This window comes from Hemicordylus capensis, chromosome 1 (genome assembly GCF_027244095.1).
Source record: "Hemicordylus capensis ecotype Gifberg chromosome 1, rHemCap1.1.pri, whole genome shotgun sequence".
In the NCBI taxonomy this organism is placed as follows: Eukaryota; Metazoa; Chordata; class Lepidosauria; order Squamata; family Cordylidae; genus Hemicordylus; species Hemicordylus capensis.
The window spans coordinates 77006072-77020142 of NC_069657.1; the positions used below are offsets into that span (position 1 = coordinate 77006072).

General features: G+C 40.4%; 2 protein-coding genes across 7 annotated transcripts in view; one reads left to right on the plus strand and one right to left on the minus strand.

The window, feature by feature from the left end:
• SIPA1L1 (signal induced proliferation associated 1 like 1) overlaps nucleotides 1-14071 on the minus strand; it is a 320297-nt gene that overhangs the window by 230907 nt on the left and 75319 nt on the right. The window lies entirely within an intron of this gene.
• LOC128352853 (uncharacterized) overlaps nucleotides 9523-14071 on the plus strand; it is a 39750-nt gene continuing 35201 nt past the window's right edge. Inside the window, exons 1-2 of the mRNA XM_053313424.1 lie at nucleotides 9523-9730; nucleotides 11655-11725. Coding sequence (XP_053169399.1) covers nucleotides 9523-9730; nucleotides 11655-11725 — 279 coding nt within the window. The remainder of the gene's footprint in view (nucleotides 9731-11654; nucleotides 11726-14071) is intronic.

The window sequence follows — 14071 nt, forward strand, 5'->3', positions numbered from 1 at the left end:
AATATTCCAAAACTTTCTAAGGATCATATAGAAATTATGAATGCACCGATATCAATAATGGAAATAATAGAAGTAATAAATCAAAGCAAAGCTAATAAGGCGCCAGGCCCCGATGGGTTACCAGCTTCGTACTACAAATCTTTTAAAGATCAAATATTTCAGCCTTTGCAATGGATGATGAATGATATTTTGCAAAGAGGAATTATGCTGGAGTCTTGGAAGTATGCCAATATTGCAGTAATTTCAAAACCGGATCAAGATTTAACACAAGTCAAGAACTACAGCCCAATCTCACTCTTAAATAATGATTATAAACTTTTTGCTGCCATTTTGGCAAGGAGAATGAAGGTTGTATTAAGACCTTTTATTCATGAAGATCAAGCAGGCTGTTTGCCAAAACGGCAATTAAGAGATAATGTGAGAACAGTTCTGAATGTACTGGAGTATTACGAAAAACACAATGATAAACAGATAGCTATGATCTTTCTGGATGCAGAGAATGTCTCCTGGCTGTTTATGTGGAGGCTACTGGATGTAATGGGAGTTGGTAATAATTTTATTAGGGCTATTAAGACAATATACTCGGAGCAATACGCTAAAATTATTATAAATGGGGAACTATCAGATAATTGTAAAATACAAAAAGGAACTAGACAAGACTGTCCACTTTCCCCATTACTTTTTATATTAGTACTGGAAGTGCTTTGTAGAAATATTAGAGAAGATGATCAAATACAATGCCCGAAAGTTGGGAAACAGGAGTATAAGCTTAGAGCCTTTGTGGATGATGTGGTGTTTTTTCTAGAAAATCCATTAGAGAAGATCGGAAGACTTTTGCAAAAAATACAACAATTTGGCCAACTGGCCGGGTTTTATATAAATAAAACGAAGGTGTTGACAAAAAAATATGGACCAGAAATCTAATGATAGATTTTTTGAAATAAGTGAACTGAAAGTCAAGAAGAAAATTAAATACTTGGGCGTCTGGTTGACAAACAAACTCTTTGTTGTTTTCAAATAATTATATCAAAATATGAAATACAGTAAAAACCGACTTGCAAAGATGGACTAGAATGAACTTATCTTTAATAGGAAGAATTTCAGTTGTGAAGATGAATGTTTTACCTAAAATTTTGTTTCTTTTTCAGACTATTCCTATAATTAAAACGTTAACTTGTTTCAAGCAATAGCAAAAGGACATAACCAAATTTTTTTGGCAAGGGAAAAGACCAAGAATTAAATTTAAAAATTTAACAGAGGCTAAAGAAAGAAGTGGTCTTACCCTGCCTGATTTAATGTTGTATTTTGATGCTGTTTGTTTGATGTGGTTAAAAGAAAGGATAACATTAAGAAATCCCAGAATACTTGATCTGGAAGGATTTGATAGAAGGTTTGGATGGCATTCATATCTGTGGTACGATAAGAGTAAGGTGCATAAAGATTTTCTTAATCATTATGTATGAAGGAGTCTAATGAGAGTGTGGATAAAATATAAAAATGGTTGGAATCTAAAACTCCATTATGGTTATCCCCGACTGAAGCTTTAGCACGTAAAGAGACAAATATGCAATCTGAATGGGGTACCTATAGGGATTTGCTATGTTTCCAAGAAAAGGGCTATAAATTTAAAAACCTAAACGAAGTACAAAATTTGGTTAGTAACTGGTTTCCATACCATCAGTTAAATGAAATCTATAAGAAGGATCTTAAAGTTGGATTTTAGGATCAAATGTCGAGATTTGAGAAGGAGCTGTGTGAAAACGATGAAAAGTTAGTTTCTAAGATGTATAAGCTGTTGCTTTTGGAGGAGACAAGAGATGAAGTGGTTAAAACAACTATGATAAAATGGGCTCAAGATGTGGGTCATAATATAGATATGGCAGCTTGGGAAAAATTATGGAAAATGGATTTAAAGTTCACTGCACATTATACTTTAAAAGAAAATTACTATAAGATGATGTACAGGTGGTATTTGACACCCCAAAAATTAGCATTAATGTATTAAAATGTTCCAAACAAATGCTGGAAATGTGGACATTGTGAAGGAACTTTTTTTCATATGTGGTGGTCTTGCAGGAAGGCAAAAGCCTTTTGGGATATGGTATATAATGAGTTGAAGAAAATTTTTAAAATGACATTTCCTAAGAGGCCAGAATCCTTCCTGCTGGGAATAATGCAAGGAGAGTTTTCCAGAAGAAACTTAACATTTTTTATGTATGCAACCACGGCGGCCAGAATAGTATATGCGCAGAAATGAAAGGACAATGAAATGCCCTCAAAAGAAGATTGGTTGATAAAAATTTTGGAATATGCTGAGATGGCAAAACTTACAGTACTGATAAGGGATGAAAACTTGGAATCTTTTAAAGAAGATTGGAAACCATTCTTACTATACTTAAAGAACTATTTTTCTAATATGGACCTTTCAGCAGGGTTTGAAATTTAGTAATAATAGCAGGTTGGATAGAGTAAAATCCAGTTTGCAATGTGTAGAATATATGTTTTGAATTACTATAGCAATAGTTGACTTGTATAGTTAATGAATCGCGCAGACTGATGAGCGGGAAGTCAATATTTACTTAATTAGATGTAACGGGATTGTTAAGATATTGTAAGAACCAATAAAATTTTTAAAAAGAAAAAAAAAAAAACACCGTAAGAAGAAATCCTTCCTTTTGACTGTTCTAAATCTCCGGCCAATCAGATATCCATGGGTTTTTCCTTATGGGAGAGGAGAAAAACCTTGATCTGTTTTGTCCACATTGTGCATAATAATTTAAAAATCATGTTCTCCCTTAGTCACCTTTTTTTTCTAAACCAAGAAGCACCAAGTGTGCTAACCTTTCCTTGTAAGAAAGGTGGTCCAGGCCCTAGATCATTTTGGTTGCCCTTTACACTTTTTCCAGCTATACTCCATATTATTTTCGAGATGCAGCAACCAGAACTATTCACAGTGGCCAACCTTCTGTGCAGCAGTATGCTGGCATTAGGGACCTATCCGGGCTGCTGTACAACATGAAAGGCAACCCCAATTATGATGCTCAACAGGGCAGTTGCACAATGACCCAAAACCAGAGAAACCGGTTGTGCTGAGCAACCACCTGAATAATCTGATGTCCTTCACAAATTTGGTCACCTCAGAGTTCACCCCTAACTCCAAATCATTTACAAACAAGTTAAAGGATACCACCACAATACTGATCCCTGGTGACCCCACTTCCTACTTCCCTCCACTGTGAATGAGTTGTCAATTTATGCTCTGCTTCCTGTTATTTAGTCAGTTGCCAATCCATTAGAGAACTCATCCCATCACTGCTAAGTTTGTTCAAGAGACTTTGGTGAGGGACTTCTGTCAAAGAAAATGTTTTGCAAGTCCAGTGTCTACAGTGTCACCTCTATCCACATATTTGTTGACACACTCAAAGAACTCTAGAAAGTTAGTGACACTACTTCCTTTTCCCAGCTGTCATCCTTCAGGAAAAGCCCTGGTCAATAGATGTAGAGCAAGGTGAAAGGACAAGAATGATGAAAGCCTCCTCATCTGGGTACTAAGCCAACAGGAGCTAGAGGAAGGAAATAGAAACAGTGGACCTACCGTGAAGGGTCCTTTCACCTCTGAAGTATAAGGTCCCTTTCCCTTTGGGAAAGTTCTTTTTCCTCTTTCCCTGACCATGTGGTTCAGGGGAAGAAGCATGGTGGCACCTCTTATGAGGTTTTTCTTTCTTTCCCTTGGGTCTTCCCCTGAAAGGGATCCCTGTAGGGTATTCCCCGCCTGAGAAAGATCCATGTAAATGAAAGGAAAGCTCACCAAAAGAGTAGAAAGGATGGTCCCGGGCAGGAGCCTGCCCAGGTGCGTCTATTCAGGAGCTAAGACAGGAAGGAACTGGGGAATCACACCTGAGCATGCTGGGAGAAGGGGGACGTACTTCAGCTACTTGAAAAACACCTGAGATTTCCTGTCTATCAGGAGCAAGGAGTGGAAGTTAACCCCTTTGTGAGCCGTGACCTCCTGCTTCGAGGGAGAAACTCAGTTCCTACCTTCACCTCTGTGGCCAAAGTACTGAGTAAGACAGGCACTGTTACTTACTTAATTTCTTCCATGAGTTCCACATCTAACTCCTTCACAAGACTGTCTCAAGTAAACCTGCAGTGCTATTCCTCCTATATTCCAATCCAGGGATCCTAATACATAGGATTGTGCATGAGACTCTCTGTCTAAGCAAAAAGCTGGAGGGGGGAAATCAGGAAAGAAAAGTAAGCTTAGGGCTTGAGTTCTAGAAGTCTGTGAACTTCAGGTTTATTTACTGAATCCAGGGATGTAGAACTTTAACTCTTCAAATAAAAATGAGCTATGTGCTTTAGAAACACCACCTCCTAACTGTTAAAGGGTACCATTTGCAATAGAAGGCTGACATCTAAACTACTTTTTACTAGTTTCTTGTACATGGTTTAAAATGTTTTTCTTAATCCATTTACAGCCTTGCAGATAGGGCAGTCACCTAGGTTAAGGAACAGTAACTTGGCAGACTCATCACACACAAGTGGGACGTTTACAACCAAACACAATTTTGGGGGCAGCAGTATGACCTTTCATTGGTTCTTACCTTAAATACTGATTTAGTGCATTTTGAACAAACTTGATCCTAGTAGAATAGGCATCTGGTAATCTCTAAACCAAGCATGTAGCTTTGGATCAGGACAAAAGAAAGATTTTTTCTTTTCTTTTCATTGTACCAAGTGCTTTACTGTAGCAACATGAACAGATCCTAACTATGCTCAAAGCACATTTAATATACCACCATAATAGGCATGAGTGATATTGTACAATTATTATTACTCTTGTGAATGACTAGACCAAAATAAATCACTAATTACTAAGTTTATATAAGCTGCAAATGGATTTGATTTAAATCAAACTGATTTAGATCACGATTTAAATCACGATTTAAATCACTAGCAGGGTGGATAAAAATAAAAAAAATCCGATTTAAATCAAAAAATCCAATTTTTTTGATTTAAATCAGATTTTTTTGATTTTTATCCACCCTGCTAGTGATTTAAATCGTGATTTAAATCAGTTTGATTTAAATCAAATCCACCCTGCTGCAAAGTCCACACAAAGTCCACTTGTCAGTTGTGCCTATTATCAGTTGTGCCTATTAAATGTGCTTTGAGCAAATTGGGATCTGTGTTTTATATTCACCTTCATATCACTGTGTTATCTAGCAACACAAACACTACCAGGGTGTGGGCGATGAACAAGAAAGTCTCCAATTCAAGCCTCTCTTCATCTATAAATAGATGGGTCTAGACCTGACCTGATAATTTTACCAAAATCACTTTCAGTCAAACTGGGTTTGGGTGTTTTTGTTTTTGGGGGGTGGGGGGGACAAAACAGGGTTTTTTCCTGAGCATTCACCAAGTTTTCTGGGGGGCAGTGGCAGCACCACACATGTTTTTTCCCTGGTTTGAAATCATATCATCCTGACCCATAGGACTGTAAAAAATATAGTTGAAAGCATGTGTGCACTATATGATCAGAAACAAGAGAAGATCTTCAGCAAAGGTTGCAAAACTGCAGGAGAAATTGTGTGAATTTGCTCAATTTGCATAATTTATATATCACAGAGCTTTTCTTGACTATTTCCCCCCTCCTCAACTTCCTCTTTTTATATTTCCGATTTCCTGTCTCCTCTTACAGGAAGGCATCAATATCTATATATTGCTAGAACCAAGTTCAGATTGATGTCCTATGAAACAAATTCTTTTAAAGCACTTCAAAGAAGCACCCTACTGGAGTTTGTGAATGCTTTAAAAACAAACACACACACAAAACAAGGTTGTCTGAAAGCATTTGTTGCCATGTCCCAAAATCTGCCCATTCTTTCAGAACCCAGATAATTACTACTTATATTTTAACCTCTCTCTCTTTCTCATTGTGGGGCATTTTTGTATTCCACATTTCCACAGTGTTGCTATAATCTATAATACCTATCCCACCCGCATGTACCTTCAGAAAAGAGTGACAATAACTGCTCACAAACTGTTTAATAAACATTAACATTACTGTTTAAATGTGCATTTACGATGTCATGAACTCAAGGCATTATAGACTACATTTATCTTCTTTATATATAATTCTCCTAGACGTACCCTTGGCTAATCCCATACGTGGCAGCTCTCATGACAGTTTGCGAGCAGCTGCCTGGAAGATAGTGATGGGGACAGGGGAGAAAATGGGAGGTGGCAGCTGGTAGGCTGGCCAGTGAGGGAAAGCACCAGCCAGGCAGGTGGGGGAAGCAAAGTGCCCCGGCCAGGCCGGATGGCGAAAGAAAGTACTGCCGGGGGGGGGGGAGCACCGGCCAGGCCTGTGGGCAGGGAGGGGAGGGGAGGGGAGGGGAGGGGAAGTGCCGACCTGGCCGGTGAGGGAAAGCACCTGGGAAGTAAAACGGCCTGGGAAGCACGCATGCTGGGGCTTTTTGCAAATGACGTCGGGGAAGGGAAGGGGTATAGCCGCCGCCGCCACACTCGCCCTTCCCGGCACTTCAACTGCTCTGATCTCCATGGATGTGAGAGGGGGAGTCGGTAGGGGAAGAGCTCTTTTTGCCTGGAGGGCGAAGATCGAGTGCTGCTTTGTCTCCAAGTGTCTGCAAATCTCGCGACTCCAAGAACTGCAAGTCTCGCGACCTGTTGGCGGGAGACTCTCCACAGTCCCAGCAGCGTCCGGCACAGATGGCTTCAAGCCGGCTGATGCTGACGCTATCTGCACAGGTCGATGGGGCAGAGGTGCCTCAAAGGCTCGTCTCCCCCGTAGAAGTCTCTCCTTGCCTCTTTCCTTCTGTTACAAGGATAATCTTGCCCCAATTACACAGAGGATTACGGCGTCAGATCGGGAAAGCGGCGGGAGGGGTAAGTAAACCCTCCCGCCACTCTTAAAGGTACCCCCCCACCCCAGTGCATAACATCGGATAAATATTTTTACCCCCAGACAAGATGAGTGTAAAAAGAAAGAGCTACTCCGTTGAGTACAAAAAAGGGGTCGTGGAAAACTCCCAGAGAAAGAATCTAACAGCTTTTTGCAAGGAGCAAAAGCTGGATCTCCGCATGGTACGAAAATGGCGTGCAGAGTATGACAACCTCAGTCACAAGATGGATGAGGGACATGCTAAGAAGCGCAAGTATGGATCAGGTCGGCAACCATTATTTGCTGAGCTGGAAGACATGATCTGTGAATGGATTGCTGACAGGAGAGCGAAGACTTTGGTTGTGCGTAGGGCTGATATTCAAGCATTTACTCTTGCAATGGCACCTCACATACCACTAGAATTAGGCCCAGCCAATTTCAAAGCATCACAACACTGGCTGGATGGCTTCCTTCGGAGATATGATCTGTCTCTAAGAAGATCAACAACACTGTTCAAGCTGGTTGACACTGAAATTATTAAACGTGCATTAGCATTTACGTCTTTTGTTGACAACATAGACTTTACTAAATACCAACTCTCCAACATGATTGCTATGGATGAAACTGCAGTGTATATGGGTCAAGGATCTCAAATGACAATTGATCAGAGGGGCGCCTCGTCAATCTACATTCCCTCCACTGGTTACGAAAGTGCTCGGGTGTCCTGTATTTTGGCAATTCGTCTGGATGGAAAGAAGGTCCCACCTCTTATCATCACTAAGGGCAAGAAAGAGAAGACTGACTGTGTTTCAGGTATTTATGTTCTTGAAACCGAGAAGGCATGGTGCACTCAAGCTGTTATAAGAAAGTGGGTAGATTTAATGTTTCCACATGTTTTGCGAGGTGCCCAAAGAGGTCTGCTAGTCTGGGATTCTGCTAGCACTCACCACGCTAAAGACATGAAGAACTTCCTTAAAGAGAGAAGAATAGATCAGATAATGATTCCTGCAGGAATGACAGCCCATCTCCAGACACTTGACATTGCAATAAACAAGCCATTCAAGGACCATTTGTGAATAGAGGTCAATGATTACATTGAAAACAGAATGGATAGAAATCAGCGGGGAAACTTTGTGAAGCCTAAGCTGCAAGAGGTGGTGACTTGGGTGAAGAATTCGTGGGATAAAATCACTGAAAGCTGTGTTGCCAATGCACTACAAGCAGGCTACCTGGACAAGAAGTGTTCATTTAAGGAGAGCAGTATTGCTGCACATGAGAGATTGGGGCCATTAATTCTAAAGGAATTAGAGTCAAAAGAAATCCAGGAAGGAATTGCAGGTTCAGATATGAAGAGTTATGATGATATTCTAGAAGAAGATGACATGATTGTATTTGAATAAATGTAGAAGCAGTTAACATACGGTAGTTTGTAGAACATGAATACTGTACATGTTGATTTGATTGTTGAACAGGCGTTAATGTACCAGTAGTTTGTACCGTATAATTGTTGAACAGGAATAAATGTACTTTACTTTTTTGAACTTCAATAAAAATAAGACCTACCCGAAAATAAGCCCTAGTGCATTTTGGGGGGCTAAAATTAATATAAGACACTGTCTTATTTTGGGGGAAACACGGTAGTAACATTAAATAGATCCACTAAAGATGCCAAATTGATAAATGGAAATGTACCTGAGGGACAGTTCAGATGTGGACACTGTTCTGTTTGTGGCAACTATGAAAAGACTACAACATTTCAAAATCCCCAGAGTCAAAGAATATATCACATCAGGGACTTGTACTTATACAGTGTCATTGTAGATTGATGTACGTGGGCATGACCACAACACAGATAAGAGTAAGAATAGTGGAACACAAACGCTGTAATAGAAACAAGAAAATGCAAGCTCTCTTGGTCAAACACTTTATAGAATTTCAACATCAGGTACAAAGTTTGAAGTTTTGGTGTATAGAATAGACCCACAACAGGAGAATGGATGTACACACTTGGCTGGCACTAAGAGAGCTGTATTGGATCCATACACTGAAAAAGTGGTCCCCATTTGGCTTGAATAAAGAATTGCCTTGTAGGTTAAATACAGTGCATTGTTGGCCATTGTTTTAAATTTTATAAATGAACAATTGTTAAATATATGTAATATTTTGATATACTGAATGTATCCACATTTTTTAGAATTCATATTTGAACAGTCTATGGTTATTGTGTCACTATTTTACATTATTAGATTTATGCAGTTTAATGTATATTTTAAAACATGAGTTACACATTTTTTGTCGTGGGAGTAAGTTGTAGCAGGATCAGGAGGCTGGTTACTTAATACAGTGGTACCACCTGTGACAAACACAGACTTCCCATCATCTTGAAGGGAGAGTTCACCAATTTCCTAATCTTATCTGACACAGGAAATAGGGCTACTTTGCACCACTCAGGGCTACTTTCTCACCACTCAGAGGAGGAAATTAGCATACTCTTTGAACTACAGACAGGTGTGAGACCCACAGTGCTGGAGCCAGATCGCCACACACACACACACACACACACACACCCCGCTTTAAAGCTAGAGGGCAAAGGCCTGGCCTCTTTTCCATCTGCAAAAATGGGTGTTCCACGGAGAAGCTGTAGATACGCTCTCTCAGCCAAGAACCTGGCTACTGATTGTTCACTGAGTGTTCACTATGAGAACAAGTTGTCAGGAGCAGCTCAGAAAGTTATAGCAACCATGAAAACGATGGTACAGCTTTTGGAAAGCCTTGGCTTTGTGGTTTCTGAACTGACGCATGTTGCTGGTCAACACGCTCAATTTGGTATTTTACTCTGATCAGGGTGGTGTTCTGTGGATAGGGACTCCTGTTAAGAGACCACCATCTGTTAAGGTAGGACTTGCAATCACAACCCACCTCTGCAGGAATGAAGGACCCATTAGACTGGTCCGCCCAAGAAGGTTATTGGATCCATTAAGATTCCAAGAAGCCTTGGAAGGGTTTTGAGTTGGCTCTGTCAATGCTCTTTTGAGCAGGAAGTGAATAGTCCTGTCTGTTTTGGAAACTGTATTTTAAAAGTTTTGAAATTAAGTTTAGGATTAAGTCCAGTGCTTTACAATCCTAGTAAACCACTAAGACTACTCTGGTTTCTAAAATGCCTAGTTATTCAAATTCATGCACACTCTTTTTGTAGAGGGAGTGAAACTGTATACACTGGCCTGGTTCTTAAGCACTGTAACTCCAAAATCGGGATGGGCTGGGGGGAGAGAAGAGCCCACTGGCCCAGTGGGTGCTTCCTGGCGGGGTTTACCTTAGTCCCCCCCCCGCAATTTGGGGGGCACAGTCCTATAAATCCAGGTCTGCAGCCAACTTGGAGAGACCCTCTCTTCAAGCCAATTTCTGAGGGATTGTTGATAAAATAAGGTCAGTGCCTACCCAATACTGCCAAAAAGTCCATAACGGGCCCCCCATTTTTATTTTTATTGCATATAGTTATCAGATCTGCATTGGTCCAATATTTCTGGTGGTATACAAGCCTACTAATGATCCTAGAGAAAACAAGAGTTGAACAGTTGTGATTTATCTGGGATAGCCACATTACCTCAGCATACCTCAAAATGCATAAGAACTGCAAATTCAGTATTTGCAAAGCTGTATGATTAGCATTGGTTATCCTGCTAGAGATCAGAGCATGCTAGAATAGTCCAGTTACTCGATTCTACAGCTAATGAAATAGTCATGAAACCCATTGGGTGAGTCAAACTTTGGATAAATATAGGTGTCTCTTGTCAGTTCAAAACAACTAAATGCTAACTGCTAACTAAATGCTAACCCCTGCTAACTTGGCAAAGAGGCACCTTTTAATGTGGTGATTCTCTTTATTTAGCAGGGGGAGAGTAACTGGCCCTATCCACCACAGGCACAGTACTTTCAGTGACTGTTGCTGATGTCTATTTTATGTTTCTTTTTAGATTGTGAGCCCTTCGGGGACAGGGATCCATCTTATTTGTTTGTTATTTCTCCATGTAAACCACCCTGAGCCATTTTTGGAAGGGCGGTATAGAAATAAAATAAAATAAAATAAAATGGTGCTGTATGATGTTTTAAAGCAAATCACTGTTCACTTTGTGAATGCTGACACAGGGACAGGTTTTTCTCAAGACATTAACATTATCTGTATTAGCTGTTACAACATCACTTCATATACCCCATCTTTTAAAAATAGATTATACTCATACCACTGCCCATATTCACTCATATTATCTGTTATTTATAAGCCTGAACATTTATATATTCATCTGCATAAGATCTGAGACTGAGGAGCAAGAATAATCCTTTCCAACTCTACAGTAGTCCAATTCAGACATTATGCTATGAGTGTACAGATTTCTGTACTCTCAGTACATGTGTTTGTGAGAATGACTGTACCTGTGTTCATTTTAAAAGTGAACTTGTATACAGGCCCTTCAAATGCATGGTACAGACAGAAGTGTATTGCTATACCTGTGTTCAGCATAACATGTGAATGATTGTACCCATGTATACTCACTGTACGAGTGTTGAATTTCATGTGTGAATGGGCCTAATGTACCACATAACAGTCACCTACCGTGCATACTAGTCCAGATTTATTTATGCTTTTCTCCATTGCTTTTCTGCACAGGTGTGCACAATTCAGCACACAAGAATAGAAGATGACATTTGTTTACTTTACCCCAAATAATATTTTCTTTATCTTTTGCTGCAGGCAAACATAGGGGCCCAGTTAGCATTACCAAGCATTTTAATGCCAAATGGATGACTGAACAAGGAATTGGGGTATTCCTGCCATCATAGAAAGAGTAGTCACTTGATGAACCTTGAAACCTGAAGCAAATATTCACATGTTAGTGTATGCAGCTGAGGACCATGTACACACAAATTCAATCCATTTTCAAACTGCAATACTGCCAGGATCAGCAAATATGGATGCAGCTGAATGATGAACAATGAGTTCTCCTAATCTCTCATCAAATCTCTGGGCTCTCTGTGGAATGCTCCTGAAAATCCTAGCAGTCCTTAAATCTGACACCATGAGTTGACAGTAATTCTTCTGCTCTAAATTTCTGTTACTATATCAGAGCTTGCTAGCGTCAGCATTTACTTTATAAAGCAGCAAGTGCCAAGGCTTGCAGCAGGTTCTGTCACTGCCAACTTGCTGCTGAAAGGATCAGGGTGAGAACAAGGCATTCATTCAATATGGGGCACTAAAAGAGCTCAGATAATTCTGAAGAAACCACAGATATGAGGTTAGCACAACAAGTTACATAGCCCTGGAGTAACAGACTAAGAGTGATGCTGCCAGACAGCCAAGAATTCAGTCCATGGCAGGAATTCAGAAACCCACTCACCATGACGAGAATCCCTTTCTCCCTCTGCCAAGTGCAATGATCCCCTCTCCAGTATTCTTCTACACATCCTGGGCTACGTAGCTCCCACTTGTTCCTCCTCCCTTCTCATCCTTATTTCCTAGCACCTCTCTGCATTAGCCACTGCTCAGTGCATAAGTCAATGCTCTCCTCCCATAAGGAGGAAAGGAAAGAGGCAGCTGTGACAGCCATAGAGACAGGCCGATGAAGGGAAGAGAAAACAGCATCAAAGTCACCCTCCAGGTGCAAGTTCAGGAGGCCAACAGGGCTTGGAGATCATCCATGTGGCACAGTACTTTGGAGAGTGCTTCCCAATCATAGGACGATGTAGAGGATCCCACCACTACTGTTATGAGCTGTGAAGGGAAGTTGTCTCTTGCCTCTTAGGCAGGATCAAGGCCAACCAAAATTTATAGACTCCTAGGTCTGTGGTTTCAAAGGCAGCAACAATTACTTTAAGCAATGGCAAACTGGCTTAAGAGAACTTCATTCTTCCATAAGGCCCAATGCCTTCAGGACAGTATTATTATTATTTATTATTATTTCAATTTCTATACCGCCCTTCCAAAAATGGCTCAGGGCAGTTTACACAGAGAAATAATAAATAAATAAGATGGCTCCCTGTCCCCAAAGGGCTCACATTCTAAAAGGAAACATAAGATAGACACCAGCAACAGTCACTGGAAGTACTGTGCTGGGGGTGGATAGGGCCAGTTACTCTCCCCCTGCTAAATAAAGAGAATCACCACAGTAAAAGGTGCCTCTTTGCCCAGTTAGCAAGGATACCACTTCTATTTACACTGTGGGCAAAACATAAGTACCACTTGCTGCTGCAGATAAATCATTTCAGATGCAACAACCAACCATGGATGGTTGTTAAGAGAATGAGAAGGTACAAGTTTTGGGCTTACATGACCCCACTCCCCCTTCATGTTCAGAGGCAAAGGGTGAGAAATTTCTAGTTGCTATTTGCACAATCCACAATTTGCAATATTTGAACAAAATGACAAACTGATTCACTGCAAGCTATAGTTTGTTCTTCAGTACGGATATCAAACAAAATGTTTGCACAAAGCAGAATTAGCGTTTCATTGAAACAGAAGCTGCCGTTTGCTGCAAACAGCAAGTTGAAAATGTCTCATCTCCTCCCTTTCTGTGCAAAGGGGAAGAGAAAGTGCACAAGCCCAAGGCTTGTGCCTGCTCATTCTTGTAACAACCAACCACAGTTTGCTGTTCTGTCTTAACTTTCCCAGCAAGTTAGCAACCAAACAGAATCAGCAGGCATTCACCCTAAGGAACCTAATACAATACTAACCTTGCAACCAAATAGAATCAGCAGGCATTCACCCTAAGGAACCTAATACAATTCTAACCTTATGTGGAAATGGGCCAACTCCTTCTTCAGACCCACTGCCACAACCCACCCACCACCCACCCTCACAAACTCTTGGAAATTTGGGTCAAACTGCACAAGTTCTTCAAGTCTGCCACTATCTTTTATGCCACTTACAAAGTGCCTAAAGCCTAACATGCGCTCTCTACAGCTGGTATAAATACCACGCGCACACCCCAACATTTTCTTTTAAGCAGGATTCAAGTAACCTAATCACAAAATATGAAGCATGTTAGAACTAAGTTAGTATAGAAAGGAAAATACTGAGAACATCCTTTCTAAGGAAATCTTTCTGTGTGAAAAGCCAGAGAACCAAGTCACAAATGTACATACAGGTTTCTAACTTTTGAAAGTTGGCAGCCT